General features: G+C 36.3%; 2 protein-coding genes and 1 long non-coding RNA gene across 11 annotated transcripts; 1 reads left to right on the forward strand and 2 right to left on the reverse strand.

Annotated features, from left to right (window-relative positions):
- Positions 1 to 181: 181 nt before the first annotated feature.
- On the reverse strand, positions 182 to 2,075 carry LOC129789462 (chromobox protein homolog 1-like). Its single transcript, XM_055826288.1, has 4 exons — positions 1,931 to 2,075; positions 1,649 to 1,762; positions 1,420 to 1,587; positions 182 to 1,272 (listed from the first exon to the last, which is right to left on the reverse strand). The coding sequence occupies exons 2-4, from the start codon at positions 1,745 to 1,747 to the stop codon at positions 859 to 861; spliced, it is 681 nt and encodes a 226-aa protein (XP_055682263.1). The 5' UTR covers positions 1,748 to 1,762; positions 1,931 to 2,075; the 3' UTR covers positions 182 to 858.
- Positions 2,076 to 2,814: 739 nt separating this feature from the next.
- On the reverse strand, positions 2,815 to 26,310 carry LOC129789293 (uncharacterized). 9 transcript variants are annotated; one of them, XM_055825999.1, is made up of 6 exons: positions 25,998 to 26,310; positions 25,442 to 25,603; positions 8,725 to 9,827; positions 6,858 to 8,527; positions 6,430 to 6,784; positions 2,815 to 5,378 (listed from the first exon to the last, which is right to left on the reverse strand). In XM_055825999.1, the coding sequence occupies exons 3-6, from the start codon at positions 9,778 to 9,780 to the stop codon at positions 3,849 to 3,851; spliced, it is 4,611 nt and encodes a 1,536-aa protein (XP_055681974.1). In that variant the 5' UTR covers positions 9,781 to 9,827; positions 25,442 to 25,603; positions 25,998 to 26,310; the 3' UTR covers positions 2,815 to 3,848. The 9 variants fall into 9 exon arrangements, with proteins under 9 accessions (XP_055681974.1, XP_055681968.1, XP_055681971.1 ...); XM_055825993.1 differs by having other exon boundaries at positions 25,442 to 25,877; positions 25,998 to 26,285; XM_055825996.1 differs by having other exon boundaries at positions 25,442 to 25,769; positions 25,927 to 26,285.
- Positions 10,574 to 14,551, forward strand: LOC129789508 (uncharacterized). The gene is made up of 2 exons (XR_008750462.1): positions 10,574 to 10,735; positions 10,813 to 14,551. It is a non-coding gene; the product is annotated as an uncharacterized LOC129789508 (long non-coding RNA).
- Positions 26,311 to 26,316: the final 6 nt, after the last annotated feature.

The following is a 26,316-nucleotide window of genomic DNA, read 5'->3' on the forward strand; positions in this document are numbered from 1 at the left end:
TCCCACTTATTTTGTCCACCTAATATATTCACGCGTGACTCCCTTAAAATTTGAACCATCAAAAAAATGAAATAAACAATAAAATTTTTCACATCTACATTCTTCGTCAATATTACGGTTTTAAAAGAATTATTTTCTTCGTCCTTATTAGAGATCCCTAATTAATAAAAAAAAAACAAAGTTTTTTAATTGAAAAGTTAATTTTTTAATACCAAAAACATATTCTTAAATCAAAAAATACCATATATCTCCTAAAATTTGTCATAATTAATCGTATCATCTCCTTTCCGCGCTTATACTTTATTTAAGAATTCTGACAATGAGTTTTGTGGTTCTTCATGAGTACCATGAGAAATAAAAAAAAGAGATCTAATATATTTATTTTAAAATATTTTTTAAATCTTTTTATACCTAGTCGATAAGTTCAGGGTTTTGACTATGTATGTATTGGTGATCTTTTACAATGCAGGAGTAGGGCTACAATTTTAGAACATGTATGACGTTTTCTTATTTTTTTTTAAGCCTTTTACAATTTTACTAATATGTAACCAAAAGTGAACAGAATCTGCATTGGTAAAAATCTAACCATATGTATGAGTTTTCTTTTAATCAATTAAAAAAAGTTTCTCATTGATTTTTCAGTTTAGTTTTTAATTTCTCAGAACCACACTTTGTTGGAAATGATATAAGAAATGTTATTAACCACAAAATTCTAATGGATTATTTTTTTTTCAATATCGTCAAGAAGTTATATAATTAACAAAACATTTTTTGTTCAAATGGTCTTCATTTCTTCTCTTTTTTTCAATAATTTTATTCCAAAAGAAGTGGTATTTTAAAACGAAACTTTTAAGAGAGTTACTCGTTATTCTTATCTTTAACACTGTGCCAGATCAATCGCTGCTCATAAAAAGCAATGACTTCCTGTGGGAATTTAAGATTCGCTTCCTTGGCAGGAATCAGTTCTGCTTTCTCAGTGCCCTTCCATTTCACGAGAAACATAAGAGGTCCATTAATGTCTGTGGCACCAAGGATAGTTTCCGGAACGAGGTCTTTTGTGTCTCCATTCTTGGACCTGTGATGATTATCATCGTTGGTGGTCTTGGAACTCTTCTTTGTTTTACTCTTTTCTGATGACTTCTTGGGTTCTTTCTCTTCCTCCTTATCACTTTCATCAGAACTAATGACTCTCTTGCTCTTCTTTGAACCTTCATCATCGGAATCATCGTCGTCAGCCTTACGCTTGCTGGACTTACGATGTTTCGTCTTTTGCTGAAATCGTGGAAATAAAAATAAGTTTAATATATCTTTATAATCTTGGTTTCGGGTTTTTCGAAAAACCCGGAAACCAAGATTATACATTTCACGTCGGTTAAAACAACAGCTATATCTTTATAAGTAAAGTCAACAGTAACTTACTGCAGATTCTTTCGTTTCTTTCTCTCCCTTCTCTTTTCCTTCGTCTTTCGATGACGAAGCCCGTGCAGCTTCAAATTCTGCTATTAATTCCGGACAGTCGAGATTATCAATGGGTTCCCATGTATTTTCCTCCTCTGGATATCCCTCCCACTTGATGTAGTACTCAACCTATAAAATGATACAGGGTAAAAAATGAAAAATCCCCATGAATTGTTTCGGATTTTCTTACCCGTCCTTTCTTCATTCTTCGTTCCCGGATGGACTCAACTTGGTATTCATTCTCTTCATCAGAGTCCGAGGAAACATTCTCACGCTTCTTCTTTCCCATTATTTATCTCAATTTCTGAAAATATACGAAAATCTTTAATCCAATTTCAAGCCAAAAAAAGAGTACAAGAAATGCTGTTACGCAGAGACGCCATATTTTGTGTTAAATTACAAGGGAAATAGAGATTGAAGAACTTCATCTTTGGTTTATTTTTGATCTCCATTAATTCATTGATATACTTACATCTTCAGGAAGCAGGAAAATGATATATTTCGATTTAAGAATGATATTTTTTCACAAATCACAGATGAAACACGCTCAAATTATAGAAAAATTTTTGTTGTTTTTGACAGTAATATGACAGCCGACATTGATGAAGTATGCTGCAAATGAGCTAAATCAGCGAGTTTGGCGCTCGAGTTACAAAACAGATAAGAGGAATGCTGATGTGGCAAACGATAAAGTTCCCGCCAAATTTTGTGGTGTGCGGAAAAATTTTAAAATATTTATTTTTCCAGGAAAAACTCATTTTTGGGGCGTCAAAAGTTGGCGGGTGACTCAGGGGGGCCCAAAGTACGTTTAGTAAAAATTTGGGGGCGCAACTTCCCGGATTTTTTTGTGGAGTTTGCACGGCTTTTTTTGTCGCGGATTTTGAGAGTTTTGAACTGGCGATGCCAATTGACGCGGCGTCGCTTCCTGGTCACAAAAAACTGATTTTCCCATGAAAATTTGTCGAAAAACGCGAGAAAAATGCGAAAAACTGAAAGTGTGAGGGAGACGGATAGCGGTGAAATGCATCCGTCTCATTTTCTCCTTAACCAACAATGCCCAAAATTGCTAGTGGCTGCTTTTAGAACTACAATTTGGGCGCCAAATTCAATAATCGCAAAAAATGCGTGAAAATTATATGGGGGCGCTACGAAGGGGGGCTCTGGGGGGTGATTGTATACGGCCACTCGAAAGCGCCTGATATAGGGAGTCTCTGTACCAAATTTCATCGCGATCGGACTAACGGTATAGAAATGCATAGCTGTACAGACACGAAATCCTTTCTTTTTTGTTAAAAAAAAAAAACTATAAAAAATCGCAAAATATTTTATCTTTGAAAATCAATTGAAAAATGAAACTATATGATGCGAGTTTATTTACCAAACATCCGCTTATAATTTGAAATATACATATCCTGCATAATTCTATAGTATAACTATATTAAATATTTCACTTACATTAGGATTCATTTGGCAAAAATGCTTTGGTAAAAATTTATCTTATTTTGTGTTCACTAATTCTACATTTCATCCATTATTTTTTTCTCTAAATTTAGTTCTCAAAATCCACTCAATATAATTGATTTTATTTTTGCTAAATTCTATTTCCATTATTTAGTTGGTTCCATACGTGTTTTTTTTTAGTATCTGTGAATTCTCGATGAATTTGTTTTTTTTCCTGGTACATATAATATTCACCTAAATGTTAAAGCATTTACTAAATCACGACGTTCACTAATATCCACTTTCCTTGCTTTTCTTTTGCTAATTTACTATTAATCACTTATATAAAAGTTTTTTTTAAGTATTCTATGGTAGGAGATATTAATTGAATTAATATATGGAAAACAAAAAATATATATATTTAAATTTTAATTTGTATATATTATATAATCCTTCTATAAATAATGATATTTTTTTTCAATTAAATAATAAAATGGTATTTTCATTATTTCAATGACACAAAGAATATTACTAATTTATTGAATATTTAACAATAAAATGACTTCAAGTGTGATTTGGTGAAGTGTTACAATGTTTAAAAATCTAAACTATCATAGTTATTTCCATTTATAATGCCTCCTTCCCTATGCCAATAAAAAATATTTCTTCAAAATATGTATACATATCCTATTTTATAAATGATTGGTAATGGCCTATTTGTGTTGTGTGTTGTAAATGTTCCTTAAACACAAGAATGAATAGAATAAACTCAATGGAAATTCAAAAATTTACATTATTAGAACAAAAAAATATTGCAACGATAAATTAAAAAGTTTTACATCACAAAATCTTGCGATATTATGTAATGTGTGGTAAGAAAAAAAAATAAAATAATTATTTAACTAGAATTTTTGCAATTGATAATTAGCTAAAAGGATTTTTCTTCTTCTTTAGAATCTACTAGCATGTTTCTTGACAATTTCACCAGTTTTTAAGTTTATGAAAATCTTATTCTCCTCCGCCAGAGGTATTCGTGAATTTTCCAGTGAATTTTTTGCTTCAGCAAAGATCACCTTAGAATTATCAATGCTGATAGTACCACTCTTATCGTCTTCAGCTTTGCTGCCTTCCTTCTCACTAGTTTCACCATAAATATGAACATTGTCGAATTTTGTGAAAAATTCAACATTGTGAGTCTTCTTCTTGGACCCAGCAAAGTGCCACTTGGTATGTTCCTTTAGGGCTTTTTCCGTATTAGTGGCAAAGTCACAGAAATTGCAAAAAACTCGATATTTTCCACTACTTGATGTTCCAAGATGATGTTGAATGTGATCCTCAAGTTGCTTCTCACCATTCCCCTCATTCCCTGCCGTAAGGATCACCACAAACGGACAATTTGGGCAATTACGCGTAATCTTTTGCTCCTTTTGTGCTTCATGATCCTCCTCAGTGCTATTCTGGTTACTCTTTGCTACCTGTGCACTCTCCACGACCCACACAGTATTCGAATTTAAGGTTTTTGAAGTCAAAATTGGCTTGCCATTCTCACTGGATATTCTGTACTTTTCTTCGAGATCTTTCGTTTCCACTTGATACTGATCATTGTGAACCAACACATGAGCTTGCAGGAGAGCTTCCTGGCGTGCAGAAAAGGAACAAAATGCACATCGGATTGCCATTCCAGCTGCATGCATTTTCACATGATTCCTCAATTCTTTATCGCAAAGAAATCTCATTGGGCATTTGTCACAGAAATGCAAAAATCGTCGATCATCCATTATTTCAACATTTCCAGTTGGAAGAGTGATCTTTGCTTTAGCTTCAACATTCTCAAATGTCTGTGGATTATCATATTGAACCGTAGCACGAACATCATTGGCATTATCAGCTGAAACCTCCTCGTTGCGATGTAGCTTTATATGTTGGTTCAATAGATGCTTTTTGGTCACGTTGTATGTGCAGTAGGTACACTTAAATTGTTCCCCGCGTGGCTTGTGGAAAGATTTGTGGTATACAAACTGGGATTTACTATCTGTGACATAAGGACAAGCTGTACAGTTGTATCTCTTGCTCTTGACAACAACTTGTGCTTCCTTGGCAATTGACTGAGGAACAATCTTTTTGGGCTCTTCATCCGGATCTGGTTTTATGGTTTGAACTTGAACTGCTGCAATTTCATTCGCTTCGTTAGCCTTGGAAGATGTAGATTCTTCAGTGGGTTTCACCATGTGAACCTGATAAATTTCCCCACTATCTTTAGAATGTACACTACTTGGGTATGTGTGGCACTTGAGAATATTGGGTTCCTCCACTGAGCTTTCTCCATCTCTCTGGTGGGCTTTCTCCTTCTCCGTCATTTGACTATCTTGTATCGGTGCAGGTACTTGAGTGCTACTTGTGATCTTCCGCAGTGCTACCTTCCCATTTGGTTCCATCAATTCAATTTGTATATCCCCATTGTGCTTTAATCGACAGTGACGCTGAAATGAGAAGGAAACCAAGATGCAAAACATTCAGTAATTTACCTAATGAGAAAAACCAAAAAGATTAAAGAAAATAAAAGCATTAGAACCTACTCTAATATTTTCCTTCTTTACTTAAAAATCAATTCTTTTTAGAGACTTTTTTTTCTTCAATTTATGTTAATTATTCCGATAAGTCCCATATTTATTAAAAGTCTATAAACAAAAATTTATTGTTGGTGCACCCAAATTAGTAATTGAATTAAACAAATAAATTGTTGCTTCCAAAAACCCAGAATATATCAAATTGTGCAATATGAGGACCAAGATGAAATAAATGTTGTTTGTGGGGTTCTAAAAAAGGAATAAATCTCAAGGAAAAAAAACTAGATCAGTTTCTTTGCTATAAAATGATAAGATAAGCCTATATTATTAGTTGAAATTTTATTTTAAACATCCTAAACTTAAATTTTGAATGATATTTTTTTTCTTTTTATTGTTTTGTTAATTTTTGTAATGTTAAAGAAACTTTTATTTTTTTTCCTTTAGAATTATTCATATTTGAGAAATCCTTTAAAAAAGTTTCTCAATTTTTTTAGAACCCCACTCTGAATGTATCAAATCCAAACTAAATAGTTAAATAATAAGTTAAAAGAAAGCCCAGAACCAAGAGTGTTTTGCTAATATATACTCTCTCAATCAATTTGTGCATATGAGAGAGAAAGAAAATTGCAAAATTAGAATAAAATTTTTAAGGTACTTTCTTTTCTTTTTTACTTTTAGAGAGAAAACCTTTTGTATCATAAAATCAAATCGTTATATTTCGTGAAAAAAACCCTCTTCTGGTTTAGTTAAAAGCAATAATGATTGACTTCAGTGAAGATTTGACGCTCTTTCCATGGAAGACTTCCTATTTAATCACCACAATTTACTATATATAAAAAAGATTTTTTTTTTTGCAATTATTAAAATAATATTTAAATCCTGAAAAAAGGAAAAGAGAAAATCTCCAATTTGGAAGTATTTTTGTTCAGATCTTCACTAAATGCATGATATGGTTAGTATATACCTGGATGACATGCTTCCAATTTGAAACCTGGTGACAATGGCCACAGCGATAGGTTGCTGTTGCACCTCGCCAGCCAGGCATCACCGTAGTACCCCCAGAACTTGCCTCATCCAGCTCACCGTTCTCATTATTATTATTATTATTGTTATTGCTGGGAATCAGCACCATTGCTGCTGTTGGCATGTGCGGCGCCACGAGGGGTTCGCACTTCTGCCCGGTCATCAATTGTTTTAAGTCATCCGAGAGTCCTAAACTTGACTTATTGTCCCCACTTGAGGCACCATTATCCAGCAACACGCCTGCTTCTTCGTAGTGTCTTTTCACGTGGGCCAGCACGGTTTCACGATTGGCATGCCTAAGAAAAAAATAAATAAATACATAAAAAGTCTCGTTTTATGCCGAAAATTAAAAAAAATTATTGTACTTACTTGAATTGGCACTTCTTGCACTTGAATAAAGTTTTTTTGGAGTCAGTATCCTGATTAGCTGCCTTTGCTGTATGTGCTCCAAAAGATTCTGTTGTTGTACCTTCTCCCGTGACACCAGCTGTGGTCATCATGAATGGGAGATCTTGAATTGAGAGGAGATTGTTCTTCTCCAGATTCTTGAAAGCAATTGTGACGAAAGGAGGTGCATCCTGCAATACTGGAGCTACCTGAATGTTCTCACTCTGATTGATTTTCTTCAACATCATAAAATCTGTGCTTGTCTTTTCGGTGGCACTTAGATTGGGAGATTGTAGTGCTGCCTCCTGATTGGGAGTCATCTCACCGGATTTCATAAGCTTTAGATTTCCATCTTCGTCTGTAACTTTCATCAGGGTTATATATCTATTGTACTTCGTATAGTTCCTACGTCCTGTCTCATCATTCATGAGTACACGAGCTGTCTTATGTGAAGGATCACGAATTGTCTTTAGTCGAATATGCTTTGTGATATCCCAACGCCAGTTCGAACGATATGAGCACAGGGAACATTCAAAAGGTTTCTTATTGAGATGCCCAACAATATGAACGTGGAATCGGGAAGCCGTTGAAGCCCAGAAGGAGCAATGAGGGCATTTGAATACCTTCTTTAGGCATGAATTTTGAGATGTGTGCTCCTCCATTTTTTGCATCTTTTTAGTAACTTCGCCATATCCTGGAGCTGTTTCAACTCCACAATAGGTGTTGGGATCATCGCGTGGTATAGGTTCATTTTCAGAGCTACCCGTTGATGTTTGGGATGGATGTTGTTGTTTGGGCTGTAGGAACTGATCTGGTTGTTCGGGAATTTTATTCCATACAAATACAACATTCTCCATTGGATGGGGTTCCTTCTGGTTATCACTCGACACATCGTCAGCCATATCCTCGTCCTGTCCTTCCCCTTTATCAGAATTGTCCATTTCTGAAACTGAATCCTCCAAAAAGTCCCCACCAGTGCTCTTCTGCTCAATGCAAGTTTGCATGTGGGCAATCAGATCAGCACTAGATTTGCACCGATGACGACAAATCTGGCATCTAGTTGATCCAACATTCATGCAAAGATTAATGGGTGAGGTGCTTTTGCGACTATGTTCATGCTGCTTCTTGCACGTGTCTTGATGAATAAGTGCTTCAGAGAGGCACTTTGAAACATGCCCACAGGAGCACGTCATGTTTGTTCCAACACCAGAGTTTGTGACGCACTTTTCGCGTAACTTATCGAAGAAACTCGCGTGCTTCTTCTTAAAGGAGTTGGACGATGACGGGGACATTTGCGGAGGTGCATCGCTTTTCATTAAACAACTTTCCGTAAACATCTCTTTTCCACCCGCAAAGAGCGACGCAAAATCCTTCAATGCACTCGTGGATGAATTAGCACATGCATCGCTACCTGACTGCGATGTACCATCGGATTTTCGACTTATGCTCAAATTGAGGGCGGTTGATGCATTTTGGATGGGAATTAAATTGGGAATTGGTCGCGGTGCTTTCTTTGCACTTGACGGCGGGGATACTGTGTGGTCCGACAGAGATGACGAGAGAAAGCCAGAGTCAGTAACAACGTCCGTACTGTAAGGTTTTACATCCCTATTATTGTTATTTGCTACCAACGGAAATGATTCTTCGAAATTCTGAAAAAAAAGTTATTTTAATTAAGTTAAAAATTCAATTTCTTAGAGGGAAAGTATCATATAATGTAAAGTTCTTCTTCTTCTTCTGCACTTTAAATTGTACGGCTGTTGGATTCCTTCCGGATCCATATAGCCAAATGTAAAGTTATAAGAAAAAAAAAAAAAAAAAAAAAAAAAAAAAAAAAAAAATAACTTACCATTTCTGAGTCAGCATTCTCGCGGTACATTAGCTCATCCGTTGGATCATCTGGGATATCAGTGCCTCCAACTTTATTCTTTCGTCGATGCATACTCATCCCCGAAGCATGTCCAACCGGCGGCACGTGGTGATTCATCTCGTGCACAGTGAGACTCTGCTTGATGTCGGCTGTAAAGTTACATGCTGCACACTTGAAAGGTCCTGTTCCGCCGTGATTCTTCATATGTCTGTCAAGATTCCACTTGTAGGGTGTCCGGAAGTCGCACATGACGCACTTTATCATCGGCATAGAATGATACTTCACGTGCTTGCTGAAGCGGGCCTTGATATGGGTCACGTAGCTGCATTTGCTGCACCTGAAGAACTTCGTCTTAATGTGATCATTTCTTTCGTGATCAGTCAACTGACTTCGACTGAGTGTGGTAAAATCGCAAACGCTGCACTTGAGGAGTTTATTGAGCTCACCCACACTGTGGGTTATAGTGTTGGTCCCGAAGGTGGCTGATTCCTCAGACTCGGTGGGTGGAATGGCATCATCAGATGTTGTACGACGCTTCTTGATCTCCCTTATTATCTGATGTGCACGTTTGCGGGATTGATGATGCTCCTCTAGGCCTTCCGTCGATCCGTGCACCATCTTCATGTGTCTGACAAGCTTCTGGTAGTGCCTGGATGCGTACAAGCAGTGCTTACACTCGTTTATTACGATCTTTTCGCCGTGCTTATCCCGGAGATGAGTGAGATATAGTCGTGGATTCTGTGTAAAGTAGGTGCAGCTGTTGCACGAATAGTTTCTCTTAATTTTGCACTGTGGTAGCTCTTCGTCCTTGATGCCCTGGCCAAGGTCTGTAGGTGGTTCGTCGCCGTCCTCTTCAATACTCTCTTCGTCGATGGCCTCACCAAGATAGTCGTCTGTGTAATTTAAGGGGAGTGGTAGCTCTCTTTGGGTATGCGGGTTACCAAGACCATTTTCCAGGAACAATTGATCCCCACTGACGACACTCCGTACAATTAGAGTATCCCCTGAGCGCTGCACCATAGATGGGGCATCCATTTTCCTTGCTTTTCATATAATTCCGCTATCGACACTAGCTGATGCGCCTGGAAAATACAAAAAGAAAATTACCTTTAAGCAGTTTTTCTTACACAGAGATAAATTAGGAAGGAAAACCATCTTGTAACCAACTTCTTTTTTTCTTTTGCATTCCCCTCACTAATCAATCGTGAAAAAAAACATAATCCATTCAAGAAAGGCACACTAAATCTTACAATGGAAATTAATAAAATGAAAGAGCACCGAAAAGGAAAGATATATACGAAGATTTTGTTGAAGAAAATTTTTCTTTGTCAACCCACACATACCATGTTTCTCGAAAGTGTTGAGCAAATATTCTATGGGTTTTATCGCACTAATGATGAATGTATGGTACCTCCCCCTTAGACGATTACTGATAACGTTTCTCGCACGCGAAAATTACTGTGAGATTATGATTGCAACTTGCACAGAATGGTGCAATGGAAATGCTCGCGTCACATCAATTTCTTCACCAAGAGAGCTCCTTGTGCTATTTTGCCTCACCAATCGCACTTTTATGGCTCTGTGTTCTCGCTTTTGCGGTTGCTCAGTGTGGCTCAGAGAAAAAACTTCTCAAGTTCTCCGCGACAATATTATATAGCTTATCAACTTATCGAAGCCACAGCTCGCGAACTGCAGAGTAAATGAAAATAGTCTTTGAAGGACGCAATATAGGTAATTCACAGAAGCACTCGAAAATTTATTCGAAATGCGACAATTTTCAATTTACGATAAAATTTTAAATTCACACGACACCTACACGAGCACAAGAGTGCGGAAAAACTAACACTTTGCCAGGTGAATTAATAATAGATTTTCGCGAAAATAGCTCGTGAGTATTAAGATTGGGGCAGAAAGGGGCCTCTTCAGTTGTGCATTTAAATCCCAACGCGTGTAGTCTGCTCTGTAACTCATGGAAATTCGGACTAAGAAGGTGACCGAGATTTCCAATTGAATTCACCCTCCGATGTGGAAAATCCCCTCTGTATGTCTCTCTCCCTCTACCCACAGTAGTACCTTGTTGATGCTTCGTTTACGTCGACGCTCTTCAGTTCTTTCGTGTGGGGTTGAAGGAAAAATTTCTCCTCTCACGCCACTTCTTGTGATTCCGCCGAATGAAGAAGAAAAAAAACGTTCCATCAGCAACGTCGACGACCTCACTCTCTGTAGCTCCCTATCGCGCACACAGTCCTCTTTTTGATCTATAAATAGTCGACAGACCTTCCGAGGGTGGCAGAATCAGCAGCATTTCGTGGAAGAGTGCTGCGACAAGAGAGAGAGACACCATTTTTAACTATCGCTGCTCATTTCAATCGATAGTTCCTAACACCTGAGGGTGAAAATACTCAAAGAATCACTCCTGCAATTTTTTTTTCCAATTCACTCCTAAGGAATTTTCCATCTCACCAACGTGGTTTAAAGAGTAACACAAAGAATACAGCGCAGTCACACAAATTGTAACGTTAAATAAGCTTAAACGACAAACATCCTCTTCCTCATCATCATCCATCATCGGGTTGCAGAGCGATGTGCATTGCAGATAATTTTGCAGTTTGCACACACATAGAGATCTTCCCAAACATCAAAACACTTTTCTCCCAAGAGATCAAAATAGCCTCACTGTGCTCATTGAATCCACGACTAGCGAATTCGCGGTTTATAAGTGAAAGAAACCATCACAGAGGAGTTTTTAGCAGATATACTCATTTATTCACAAATATTTTGGTAGCTACCCAAATTTTGAGATGAATTCAGTCTAAAATAATAAATTTAATATCTAAAACTCTGGAAAGCCTAAGAAAGATTAAGGGAAAAATTTACTATCCATGTACATATAAGGGGATTATATAGTATTTAAATTAAAATTAACTTGAAAGCCAATTCTGAGGTTTTATGTTTCTCCATTTCTAATTTCTTCTACATTTTTGGCGATATTTAATTAAAATTTAAAAAGAAAATCTTCTCTTAATACAAAGAAAATTTTTAAATAGTTTGTTATTAAACTATTTTACCTACAATAATGATCGATGCACTGATTTTTTAATAGAAAATAAATATGATATCGAAAACCAAAAATGATAATATCTTAGTTTAATATCTTACCAATAAATAAATTAATCAAATTGCATAGTCTCTTGCACTTGCATAAAATTGTGCTAAAAGAAATACATACACAAACAAACATTGTAATTAAAAGAAATGTCAATTCAAGAAAAAAAACTGTAATAGCCAACATAAAGCCAAAAACTACGAAGTATGGCATCAAAAAGCATAAAATACACAGCAATAAAAGAGTACAATCTGTTAGAAGAAGAAGTAAAAGAATGTGTAAATATTTGTAAATTTAAGGAATATGTTGTGAAAAGTTTGGCGTAGTTCCCCTGTTAGCGTGTCCCCCGGTCGATTGCAACTCCCCTAGTTTTGTAAGTCAAATACATTGTAAAATTTTTTTGTATAGTCCATTAAGGTTCTAATGTAGTTCCATAGGGCATGCCAAATAAATTCATTCATTCATTCATTCATAAAGTGGGTACACGATAAAGAATTTTTTTTATAATTTGTGTCGTGTTATACCAATCTGTTTATGTGTTAAGATTATAGTTTACTGAACCCCTTTCTTAGTATTAAAATAAAAAGAAATAGAATTATTTATGTAAAAAAAAGAAGGGTCTGAATTGAGCCGTCCTCCTCTACAATATGTTTCTCATCTTCATCTTCAATATTGCTTGTCCATTTTGTTCTATGTAAAAATTTTCACCTTAACATTGGTGTTTAGGAAGGTCTTTTGGATGAGAAAATCCTTCATAGCACAATCCTCCTAGGCAGACATACAATAATAAAGCTATAAATTGGAACGCCATTCGGGGAAACGCATCGCGCGAGCTTTAAAAGAAAATTCCTATGGAATTCAATAGTGAGAGATCAATTTAGACTTTACTATCAATTATCTCGATTGCTGCACACTTTCTGTGGGAAGAATAAAAAATTGTAGCACGCAGTGAAGATGCACTGCATGGAGTGCATAGAATAGCATTACATTTTGACGCCATACGATCGCGAGATAGAAAGAGAGATATGTATGTATATAGTATTTCTATGAATGCAAGTATATGAGTGATTCAATGTAGATGTACTTGACTTATCTCTGTGCGATGTGCAGGCTGACCTTGGCAAAACCATCAATTTGCATCCGATCGCATGAGAATCTCATATCAATGGACCATCAGGCGGAATTTCTAAATCACGCGCACTTTTTACGCTCTTTTCTTGATGATTTTGGAGATATGAATGGGTTTTGTACTTCAAAAACCTTGATTTGTTCTTTTGGAATATACAATCTTCGTAGAATTTGCCACAATTTTATGAGATTCTACGTGGTGATCTAATACTTCTTCCCCACTCGAATTGCATTTTATGGACTTTTTTTTCTCTCTCTCTACGAAGAGCTACAATTGCAACTTATGGCCATAAACACTGCGGCTTTGGTGTTCTGACCTCGGCCTCTTTGCACCGTTTGCAGTTTGCACGCATTGCATCGAATAAGTTGAGCTTGTACTTGTGTTTTTCATTAGTTTTGCATTATATCTCACATGTGTGGTGGACTTCTTTGAAAAATGTGCTAAGAAGATGACGTTCTAAGCTCACATTGAAAATTCACACACAAAAAAAATATCTTTGTACATTTTCACTGTAAGCTGTATGGTTGAAGCTTTCGGAGCAAAAAAATATATTAATGAAAATTGCACAGTCAGAAATTATTATTGTTTCCTTCGCTTAGAAGATGCACATTTTTTTTTTCTTAATAATACCTCTCCACCCGCGATAGACAATACATCATCTCGCTCCTCCTGTGGTTGAGGATTCCCAAGATAGAGATAGGAATATGTACTGTACATACATACATGTAAGCATCAAATGCAAAAAGCATTTTTGCTTAATGCAATGCAATGGTGTTCATCATCGTTGCAATTAAAATTTATAAATTGTGTGTTGTATTTGGCTTTAAATGTTTAGCATAACATCAGCTTCATGACCTCGACGTGGTCTCGTCAAAGTCACTCTATTTGTTTTGCATAGTTAGACTCTTACACAACTGTAAGCTCAATAAAATAAAAATTGTTAAGCTATAACTATTATACTCCACAATACAATTGTAATGGAACATTGGCGAGGTAAAACTTGTGATATGTGGTACTAGAGAGTGCCAGTAAAACCACCCAGAAAACACATCATGCTCGGCAGTCTGGCAGATGATGAAAAACAGCCTCTGAAGAACCAATTTTTTGGGGATTTCCGGGAATTTACATAATATCTACTCACTCAGCAGAAACCATTTTATTCTCCGCGCACACGTTTCCATAAAAAGAGTTTATTTCTGCCATTGAATTTTCATGTGCCAAGTACATGATTTTGTGTTGTATTTGTATCGCGTCGCGCGCAACTCCGACATCTTCGCCAAAGAGTTTTTCTCAAGGTGCTATGGAGTTTTCGCCAAGGTCTCCTTGCGCTGTAAGACGACGATTGAATGTGTATTTAAAATCATTGAGAAGCTCAATTTTCTAGACCACATCTTTTAGAAGAAAAACCAAATAATGCGGTAAATGCAAGAGCACCATATAAATTCATTGAGCTCAATTCTAAACATATCAATGCAAAGGTAATTCAAGAGCACGACCACTGTATATACCTATGTATGTATATAGCTATTTGGTTGTAAATATATAACTAATAAACACTGCTACGACCCTCATATAATTTTTTATCCATTAAAGTATCTTAAATTTAAGTTAATTACTTATTTTGCTGTATAGGTTTTTTTGTCTAATAAAAGTTCTTGTCAACGTGATTTAACGAAAATGTATTCTATGTATAATTGAAGAGAGATTTGATAAAAATCGATTATACATACGTACGATTAATAATAATATATTTGGTATAGCTTAAGTTTTTTTTGATTTATGAAAACATTTTTGGGATTTTTAGTCTCGGTAAAAAATAATATTTAACAAGCTTTATGAAACAAATTTACTTAAAAAAATTAGGTACAAAGAAAAAGGGTACAGCAAACCTCTCAATATATTACAATTCTTTCTCCATTTTATAATTATTAAATTAAAACAATTATTCGTTCCATTTTGGAGAGAATAAGTAGATACCTAATAATTGTTGTCAAAGTCAACAAAATTTAGTAAAACTAATGCATTTAAAATATATCTTTGTAAATTGAACAATTCTTCCGAAAATTCTACAATAGCCTCTTAGGTTGGATAACAAAGTTTAAAAAAAATTCTAGTCTATTTCGCACAAAAGTCGTTTTAACTACTTGATTTTCATTATTACAAATACTCCTAAAATGTTGTTACTGCTAAACTTTAATATTTTTTTTACTAATGAATATGTTTTAAACAAAATACCAACTAACAATAAGTCCGGAAAATATTAAATTTGTGTACCTATTTCAAAGATTTAGATGTCCTGTAATACAATTGAGAATTTTTCCCACAAAGTCTAAGATGTGGATGAGACAAGTACTTGTTAGAATGAGACAGAGAACATCTGACCGTGCGCATTCCACCTACCCAAAATCACCTTCTGCCACCTTCCTCTGACCATTCTCTTTGCCTATGCAACAATCATTGAGTTAAGTAGCGTCAAGGTGTGCTTCTTCTCTTCTCCACACCATTCTTGGCTGTCTAACGATATTGAGTGTGGAAATTCCTAGTGGCACCGTGGCCATCACTTGCGTGTGTCATCTTCATCATTGATGCGACCTTCACTGAGATAATCTCCGAGAGATGTGTTCGGCTAAATTTGAGGCGTATTTGTGGCGACATTTAGCGGAGAAGAAAAACATTTATTATTCCATTGATGGCACCCAGTCGCGAAGAGGTACGGGGAGTAAAGATGGCGGAATGTGGTTCACAAAAACGCGAAGAGGTAACGCAAACAAGTTGCGAAGAATCTTCTATGGAAACAATTGGACCACCGAGCTCTATAACTCCACCATGGTAAATAAATTGAGCAACAGCCCCGAGCGGCAAAAAGTGCGACAATCACATGCTGAAACATGAGATCTGCGCACCACAAATGTATAATTTATTCACGATGTCTGGCACACTCCGAGAAGACATAAAACTCACACATTTTGAATTCTTCAGGGAAAGCTATATACTGATAACATGCATATGATATGGGATTTAATAATCCTTAATCATTCTATAATGTACTTAACGTTAATATTTAACTGAAATGGTATAAAACTTTTTTTTCTATTGATGAAGAATTATTTTAATATTTTATCAATGCTCATTAAACCCTTCTGAATGATATTAAAAAGTGTCTTTGGCTGAATGTTAAGTCTTTTCTGTGACACTCATATAACGATAACAATACTCGTCCACTTTCGTACAACATCAATACTTTTCAATTTTCATCAATAGTCGGTGGATTCAAGTCACTGGCGATATATGTATGTAACTCTACATCAGCTCTGTGGCTGTGCTTCAACGACTTTGGGTACTCTTATCAACAAGCAAGCAGAGTATTAACTATTTTCTAAAAGGTCAAAGCTATAGACATATTTTAGATTATTAAGAGACCCACAAATGTAATATTTTCCCCCTCGCACTAAAATACGATTGTGTGGAATAAAGGAGTCGAACTGAGAAAGGTCGCGTTTTGTGTAAATTACTGTCTGTATAAAATTCTGTCTTACAAAACTAAATAAATAAAAAAAATAATTTTAATAGTTTTATCCTAAAACTTTGATTTCAATTTACTCTCAAAAATAAAACGTATTTTTGGACTAACTTGAAGTAGGTAATGGAAATTCCCTACAAAATGAAGAATTTCTTCACATTAGTTTAAATGAATTTTAATCTGTGATGATTTTAAAAGCGAATTGGCCACGATGTTCAGGAAAATCCTCAGAATATTAAGTATTAGTGTATTAGTAAAACGAATAAAGTCAGGTATTGGTTAACGTCGCATGGGATATACTCTTTCCACCCAATAATAATAATGAGCGGAAAGAGTATATCCCATGCGACGTTAATCAATACCTGACTGTAATTTAAAAAAAATGTTACAGTTTAAATTTCTACAATTAAAACACAACACTAAATAAGCTTTAGTGCCTTATCGATTTGTGACACTTCGCTGTGCTATCTTGTGATGTGAATTATGAGTGGAATCATTTAAGTCTACGGCATTTTTGACCACGCTTTACAAGGACAATCAATTCTTGTGCATTAACGTACTATATGAGACACAGAAAGTCCCTCAGTTGAGGCAAAAACATAACAATATTGACATGTATTTCGCAATGGCGAACTCCAAAAAATCCATCGACCGACCGCTAATTGAATATTCAAATAGAATTCTGAATGGTTTTATATTTTAGCAGCGTGAACACCTCATGAAAAGTATCCATTGGTACTTTTGATTGTGGCGACGACGCGGATAATCTTCAAGGTTTCAAGAAGAGCTAAAAGAAATAAATTATCGCCTCCAATTTTTTCTCCCCTGAGCAATAGCAACACATTGTACATATGTATGTATTTAAATGTGGTATTCGTCGTACACTTTGAAAATTTAACTATACATTAACCATCCATTATTCTTTATGTCTCACTGCCAAAAAGATACTCTGCAAGCTATTGCATATTACCAACAGCAAATGTGTCGTCGACAATTCTATTAACATTTTCATCTTTTTCTACTATATACAGTAAAAACGTTTGTTTTCAAGTTTAACGTTGTTATTATCATGCCTTCGTGTGTCTCATTTTATACCAATCCATATGTTTATGTAGATTTCTTCTTTCTATATAAATTTCTTACATAACATTCGTGTTGCCATCGCAAAGTCTTGAACTATTTTATAGCTTTAGATTTCTGCTCACTACACGCAGGAACTAACTAATAATGTGCTGCTCGCGAAGAGTCTAAGGTCGCTTATGTCTTTGCATTTCAATTCTACATGGCAAACTCATATTCCAGAGTAAATTGCAAATACTAATACGAGGTTGCACGATCCTCACTTTCAGCATAAACCAAATCCCCTAATGGGCCTTATTCAGCGACCAAGAAACCCTTGAAATTCGCTTGAAATCTTGAAATTTCAGTACAAAATTCAAAGATTTCAAGGGTTTCTTGGTCGCTGAATTAGGCCCAATATCTGTACCTTATCAATGGTTTTGAAATAAATCTTAATATATAAAGCTGAAAAGTTTGTTTGTGGCACATGAAGTCCTCCGAAACGGCTGGGCCGATCTTGATGAAATTTGGTAGGGGGGTAGAGGGGGTCAATACGAGTTGCAAGCGCTATATGGGATTCCGCCCCCTCCCCCCAACATAGCGCCCCCACAGAAAAATTGATTTTTTCCCATTTTCTACCTGCTGAAGGGTCAGATAACGGGATTTTTTTATTTTTAGAATTTCTCGGGGTACCGTATTATTCATCCCCCCTATTAATATACGCCCCCCTTTTATAGCTTAAAATCGTGATTGCTCACACGTGATTGGGAGCTCGGGTTGACTAGTTTCTCTATAAATTTCAAAATTACTTTTACACTGATTCTCTATAAGTGAACATCTATCACTATCCTTTGCCACTTTTTTCATATTGGACCTTTTAGACATATTCTTATGAGACTGTCTGATCGCGGACTAAGTATATTATTATTATTATTATGTTTTTTTCTTTTATAGAAATTAAGGAATTTAATTTTTGTTTGTTTAAAATTCATAGATAAATAAAGAGCAGTTCATTTTAAATGCAATTTTATAAGAAAATCTATTTATGTAGGTACGATTTTCCGCGATAATCGATTTGATCTTTAAAACTTATCACTGTAATACTCTGTTCTTCGAACCACAAACTCAAGAAAAAAATCATGGTTCTTTTACATACTTTTCCAGAAAATTTTTGCTGTATAGGTATGTATATGTTTGTACATAATATGTAATGTCTTTGAGTTCGAAGCAACAATGAATCACACATATGAGACTTTATAATAAGAATTGTCTTGTATTGTATAATCTTGAGTTTTGAGCAGAGGGAATCCAATAAATGTGAAAAATATAAATTAGTATGAATCATTTTACATTTTCATATGACAATGGCACGTACAGAGAGTCAAACAAATGTCCATAAAAACCAACATGTACTTGACAATTATCGCGCTCCACTGATTGACCAAGAAGCTGCACACCACTGATCTGTAGCATTGAGATATTGCCACCATAGAGTAAAACGCAAATCCAAAGCAACATGCACACAATTTTCAGACATCCTCTGCTAGCGGCAGAGCTATAGTGAGAATAAATGCCGCGAGGATCATGTGACATGGGCTGTGGTTAATTCCATGGCGCTGCGCAGCGCGATGTCTCTTAGATAAATAAAATATTAATAACAATAATATGTGCAATAAAAGCTGTTTGGGATATGATGGTTCTTCTCTGCGTTGACAAGTAAGAATGTTAAACCTCGACACCAATCCTCGAATATGCCTGCCCAATACCATATGAATATTGACCTTATAAATGATTTACATTGAGAGTATCTCACAAAAATTATTTCAGATATGCTCATCGAAAAGAAAATACAATAGATATCTACCCAAAGTCGCCGAATAGACTAAAAAGAATCTGTATAGGGCATGAAAGTGTTGTCTATCGTTAGAATCCTCGAGGGGATGCACCACCATACAAATCTTGCCGCATCAGCACATTCATAAATTAGCAAAGTATTATTATTATAACAAAATTGGAGGTCCTCTCACTTTTATGCTCATCAAAAAGTTAGTCATAATCCAGCAGTGCACAAGGGAATACCCTCTTTGCAGATGTATCGTCTGTCACACATATCAAGCGTTAAATAAGGATGATTCTTGCAATCTGCAACAATTTTTCATCGTGCCAATGATAGCCATTCTTTAATACCATTAATATCAGTTATTGATTTTACAATTTATGTCTTTGGATGATCTGATCATCCCTAATTATTTATCTTTGCACAAAGGGCAAAAAATCACCTCAATGCGGGGTGAGGTAAATTGCAGTAAAACTACAATTTATATCGTTAAAAATATTCTATTTGTTATACGATATGTTGTACTGTTAAAGACGTTGATACTTACCACCTATGTATGCATTGTATTAATTATTATACGTCGTGTAATAAATTTTGGTTTTTCTGGATTTGCCAATTCTATTCAAACGGGCACCATTTCTTAGCCATATGGATCACAGTATTTGAGATGGGACTCTCCCTGCTTCCATAATGGCTTAGTATGACTCAATTGACGGTGGGTGCGTGTGCAATGAATCTTTCTGGGTTATAGTTGCTATATGGTATACATATATTGTATAATGTGTGTTCAATTGAGTGCTCCCGTTGTCAACTGTGGTGAAGCCAGAGGCACAAGAGTGCATCGCTGGCGGTTTATTGAACTCTGGCGTAGAACATCTCCGCAGCTGAGTATCGTCTGTGAGCTCCTTGTTGTGTGTACATTTTAAATATATTGTATACATATATAGAGTCAGCGATGGAGCGCTCTGTTTTTTCTCTGGTTCACTCGCCTCAACTCTGTCCGTAGAGGAGACACAGCTTCAATTTATAAAATATATCCCCTTATATCTCTTTCCCTCGTATATCTGCTCCGTATTCAAATTTATAAGAGCGTGTACATATATGAGTTTTGTACACAACATCTGCGTTTTCTGCCGATTGATTGTCTCAGGGAGTCTGTGGCCGAAAGAGTAAATTCCATGGTGTGACGAACAAAGATTCACATCTCAAAAATTTTCCTTCTCTTCTCCTTCATTGCCTTTTCAGCAATATTCTAAACACTCTTCAGAGCGATCATACCCATGCCCTCATGGACAAAGAAGTCACCTTCAGTGAGAAGGTTAAATACATAATAAAATTTTCTGGCTGATGTTGGGCTGTATTTGGGGGGAAACGCTATGTATACGATCTGTACCTAAATGATGATACAATAGGTAAGAAAAAAATAGCGCTAGAGAGATGATAAATCGTGAAAAATCTTTGATCATCAGGTCCACTCTTATTATTCATTTACTTTTCTCCCCCCCCCCACATCCTCCACTCACTTACTTATTCCTTGTTATATGAGACCCACGTGTTGGAACAATGATAAGAGACTTTTGTTTGCGATAAAGTCAAGAAGCTTCGCTCACGATGATTTTTTTTTCAATAGATCGCGCGGACTCTTTGTATTCCTCCCCTCCCTAGAAAGTAGGTATATTTTTTGTTGGTCAGTGCCTCTTCAAGAGGTGTTCAACAACATTTGTGGGTATAAAGTTTTTTTTTGCAAAATGGCACCACGCCTCGTGAAAAGACGGCAGAAGCAACTAAGTGACAATATCACGTTGCTGCCTTGAAGCTAGATTCTTAATCATGATACCAAGCCTTTTCTCTTGCCTTATTGTACATAAAATTTGTGAATTATAAATCTCCCGAATGGGTAGTAAGTATAAAGAGTACTAAAAATAATATAATTTGTAGGTGTTTAGTACTTAAGACTTTTTTTTTTTAAATATGTTACATACATAAGAAAAAGACCTTTAATTAATACTTAAGCCTCGCTTTGAATAGAATATAACACGCTAATGGCACAAGTGAAAACTTTTCAATGACATGAGTTCTTGTCTGAATTTTTGGTACATAAATCGTATTGTCTAAAATTTCCACGCGTTCTTATCAGTCGAAGATTGTCTGCAATAGCGAAAGTAAAAGCAAAAAGAAAGAAGGAAACATAGGTTTAAAAAAAATCTTTTTGAGCTCAACAAGGAGAAGAGAAGCCAGTGATAACACTGATAGCACACAGATTAGTAACTATTGCACGAAATCAAAATATTTAAAACTTAAAACCCAAATCAAATTCTGGCTGTTTTCAAATTGAATTTATTGCACAGTTCAGTCTTAAACTTTTGGTGTTGTAATATACATCAATACTATTCGATAGTGTGAATTTGAAATTCATATTTTTTTTTAATTACCTATTATTTAGCCCTACACAATTAACATTTTGGTACGACTAACATAATATTGCCATATGAAATCTCCGTCTAACTTAGATGGATTTATACTCTATTCAGTGTTATATCTGCTAAGAACTTTCCTACTTGCATGTGCTAAGTCTCTCTTAGAAATAAATCAGGGTTGTATTAACCTTAAAAATTATCCTGAATATTTTATTTGATAATGATTTAAACAAATTATTGTACGTGAGAGTTTAAAAACCAAGGATCAACGCGATGAGTACAAAGAAGTAGTCCAAGAACCACGCCGATGTGTCGCGCATGAAAGAAGCGGGGAATCATGGGAGGAAGGAGTAATTGATGATGATGCTTTGTGCGCTATTCTCCACTTACGGTATTGTGTGTAATTCCCATTTCATCGAGGCTGCCACGGGGTGTCCGGCGGGCGGCCTGTTTTCCCGCTCGTCCAAAGTGATTTAAATGGTATGGCCTCCACACACGGCTCACAGAGAACATCCCGGACCCAACAGCAGAAAAGTATTATCTTCGCGCGACTTCGCGCTCTGCGCATGATGTAAACTAGGCCACTGGCATTTCGCTTTCGTTCAAAACTTGTTCTCCACTCTTTTACCCAACACATTGTGTTGCTGTGTGTTCTTCTGGTGTATCATCTATATTTTCTCTCTCAATGAGACATAATTTCGATTTCGATGCCACTCATTGCTCTCGCACTGGCATTACATACGCCCATGAAGAAGAGTTGCGAGAGAAACGAACATTAGATTGCACCGTATGCTATGAAGGGAATATACGGGTGAAAATTGCTCATAGGGCATTTCTTCTATATCAGTTTAAAATCCATAAGAGCTTAACTCTGATTGTAAAAGATATATAATGAGGATGGGAAAAATTATGAGTACCCAAATTCTGAGTATAAATAATTACTGAGTATGCAAAATATGGGGAAAAGGTAATCAATAGTTTTTATTATAGTGTTCGTAGTGTTCTTACAAAATTAGTGCTCTATTAATTAGAGATCCTTAAGTTTGGCTTATCGCTATGTAGCATAATAAAATTATATAGTAGGTGTGATTTTTACATTAATGCACGATCAACTTTCTTCTTCTTCTGCACTTTAAATTGTACGGCTGTTGGATTCCTTCCGGATCCATATAGCCACGATCAACTTTACACTTATTATTTGTAATAGGCTAGAGAAGTGTATATGTTATAAGGTCTCCACTGTACTTAATTTTCAGTAAATTTTTGCAATAAATGTCTATGATAATTTTTCGGGAACAGTTTTTTACATTGCGATGTTTTTCTTTGGTTCTGTACCTACATCTTTGATTTCAGTTAGACTATCATTGGAAAGGTCTTGACTTAACCTCGTCTGTGATGGTCCTCGCGATCTCCGGTGGTCAAATGTCAACGATGGCGAAGCAGACATAATTGTGTTAAAATTTCTTGCAGAGCACCCATAGCCTTCGGTGTGATGTTTTTACAACATTAATTCATGGTCACCTAGCAAAGACGTCAGTTATGGCAACAATCGTCGATCAGTTGAATAATTGTGTGCGCCGTGTGCACCTCTCTTAGTGCTTATTCAGCATTTCAGCGTCTTCCAACTCTCTGTTATGAACTCCTGCCCAATGCCCAATGGTGTGCGAGCCTCGACCGAGAATTGTGAAGCAGCGACTCATCGCAACACACTCCGCGATTATATTGCTGCTTCTCCGCCAACTAACATTAATTGCCAAACACAAACATGCACAACACCACAGCACACATCACAGGCACATAGAGAGGAGAATCTGGTAAACCTTTATAATTCTGTCTCTGCCTAAAAGATCTGAAGTCCTGTAAATTGATCAATTTTATATAAATGGCATTACGGCCACAGCTACAAAGAGCAAGTGACGTTTCTTAGAAATGGGTCTCTTGTAGAGGATTATATGGCACATTCTTTCTCAAGAATAAATCGCCTGAGAGAGGTCTCATTGGAAATGAGTATTACATCATCCTACAGCAGAGGCGCAATTTTCCCATCTTTGCCATGGCGGACTTTGTCCCGTCTGCACGAGGGAGCCGCGAAGGCAGTCGATATCGAAGAGAGTATTATGTCCACAAATGAATTTTTGGCTCTTGCATACAAAAGAGGAGCATGGTACTGCACCAGCTTGAATCTCAAATAAAATTTTCTGTATAAACGTTTGCAACGGATGTAATCGCATTGTATTTGTCGGCTGCGGTTTTCAGTCCAAGGTTACTTAAGTGTGCGGTGGTCTTCATTGCTATATTATTGCTTTACAGTGGAGATTCATTATCAACAAGTCACAGATATTGCGATATACGCACTACCATGGACATCATTTCACTGCTACTGTTAGCTAAATAGTTGCTATTGAGGATTAAATGATCCCTTATACGTTCACTCTACTTAAAAAAAATACAAGATATTCTTTCCTTAACTACCTGAAGGATAGATATATTGGATATCGAAAATAGTATAGATATAGATTCGATACCTACATTATGACCTTATTTTTTTTACAAAAATATTGTAATTTTAAATATATGAATAACTACCACGTGAATCTCAAATACTATATGTGTAGTGTGGTTTATGTTGATTCTTTTTTTCTCTTGGTTAATTTATGAGTACATATTGTCTTTCCTCTGTACCATCATAGCGAACCCTATTAGAATTCGATGTATAAGATGTACGTGTTAAATTTTCTTCTGGGTATGACCGGAAATTATGTAGAAAGATTTTTTTTTATAAAATTTCTGTTGAATCTTCTAGTCCATTTTAGTGCCTAATCTCTTCATCACATCATCCAGGGCACGAACACTCATAAAATACAAAAGAGTCACAGTTCGTCCGTTGTGCAAGAAAAGATTAAACAGAGAACAAACAAGCGCGCTGGGAGGAGAAAAACGAAGCAGAGCAGTGCCTCTCTCCCGGTCTTGGGTTTTTCTAGGTTGCCCATCTACGCCGTAGCTGGATTGGTGTCCCGAGTTGAAGAGATGGCGACATGAGAGCTAAGTGTGCCACATACAGGCACTATGTGGCACATGAGGAATATAAAAATGCCCCTTCCGTTCAGTCTTGGGACTTTTTATCAGTCACATCAAATCGAGCTTAACACTCACACATTGTCGAGGTTTTAGTGATAACGAGCACTATGAGAGTCCAGTACTTGCGGACTTTTGTAACGTTGAAAAAGAAACACCAACACTTGCTGTGGTGCCACCAAATCCACTCTACATTCGCGGAATGCTTAAGTGATAGCAGTGGCGAAAGTCAAGGGGGAACATATTAATCACCCACTGGGTGCGGAGAAAAAAGAATTTCTGAGTGGAAAATTCAAAAGAAAAAGAAAGGAATAAAGGAACATCTCACAGCGCGCAATGAGGCGACGTGTAATGTACCCAAACGTCGGTAATTCACGAAACTTGCTCTCAATTTCAAAAGCCACCACATTCGACGTGCAGAAGTGTTTATGAGAGCTCATTTAATTATTTTTATTAGAAGAGTCCATCTCTCTCACACTGGGACTCTTCTCTTCAATAGGTCGCTTCTTGTAGCTATATAGTGCTATATAGAAAAGTGATTCTCAAAACTCACATTCTACGTCCAATAATATCTTCTGGGAGTTGTAGCGATGAGCAGCACACGTGTGTATGGCCAAAGTGGAGCTCCTGCTGTTCTTGTGTGCTTCACATGGGAGCACACGGGTCTTCGTAGGCAATATGGCACAAAATTTCTGGCCTCTTCACTCTGCAGCTTCTATGTATGTGTGTTAATTAAGCGGAAAAAAGGCACACAAGTCACTAATAAATTCTTCCAGAAAGACTTATTTAAGCGGAATTCTCACTTTTCTTTTCACACTTTCACACAATCGCGGGTAAACAATGTAGAAATATTTCTTTGGTCTCTAGGCGCATAGGGGTAACTGGGGCAAAATGTTATATCGCAAGGTTCGGAAAATGGACTGAAAATGCATTTTCCCATTGAGATAGAAAGAAATCGTGTGAGACAAAGTTGTAGCCCAGAAAATTTCCTATAAGACAGTCGTCATTATAAAATTAAAATATTTTCTCAGTACATACCAAGGAAAATATACTTCTCAATTAAAATTAACAAATTGCCCCATGTTCCCCTACACTTAAACTATATTTACCAAGAGTTAAACAAAAATGTTCGCAATAATATAATAAAGGGGAGAATAGTCCTGACACAGACTTCCTGGGGGTTCCAATCTCGATGTCAGGAGTCCAGCACTGCTTTGCGATTGCAACACGAAACACTGAGATGTTGTGTGGAAATGCAAGAAAAGTGTCTTTCGCAGAAGTGTTCTGTGCTGAGAGTGAGAGAGAGAGAGAGGATTTTGTATATAGAATAGGTTCTCTCAGAGTGAGAGTGAATGTTTTTTTTTTGGTAGATATGGTGGAAAACAGTGCGCTTTTCGTGTACTCGCCTTGGTGGTTCTCAAACGACTG

The sequence above is a fragment of the Lutzomyia longipalpis genome, chromosome 2 (genome assembly GCF_024334085.1).
Source record: "Lutzomyia longipalpis isolate SR_M1_2022 chromosome 2, ASM2433408v1".
Classification (NCBI taxonomy): Eukaryota; Metazoa; Arthropoda; class Insecta; order Diptera; family Psychodidae; genus Lutzomyia; species Lutzomyia longipalpis.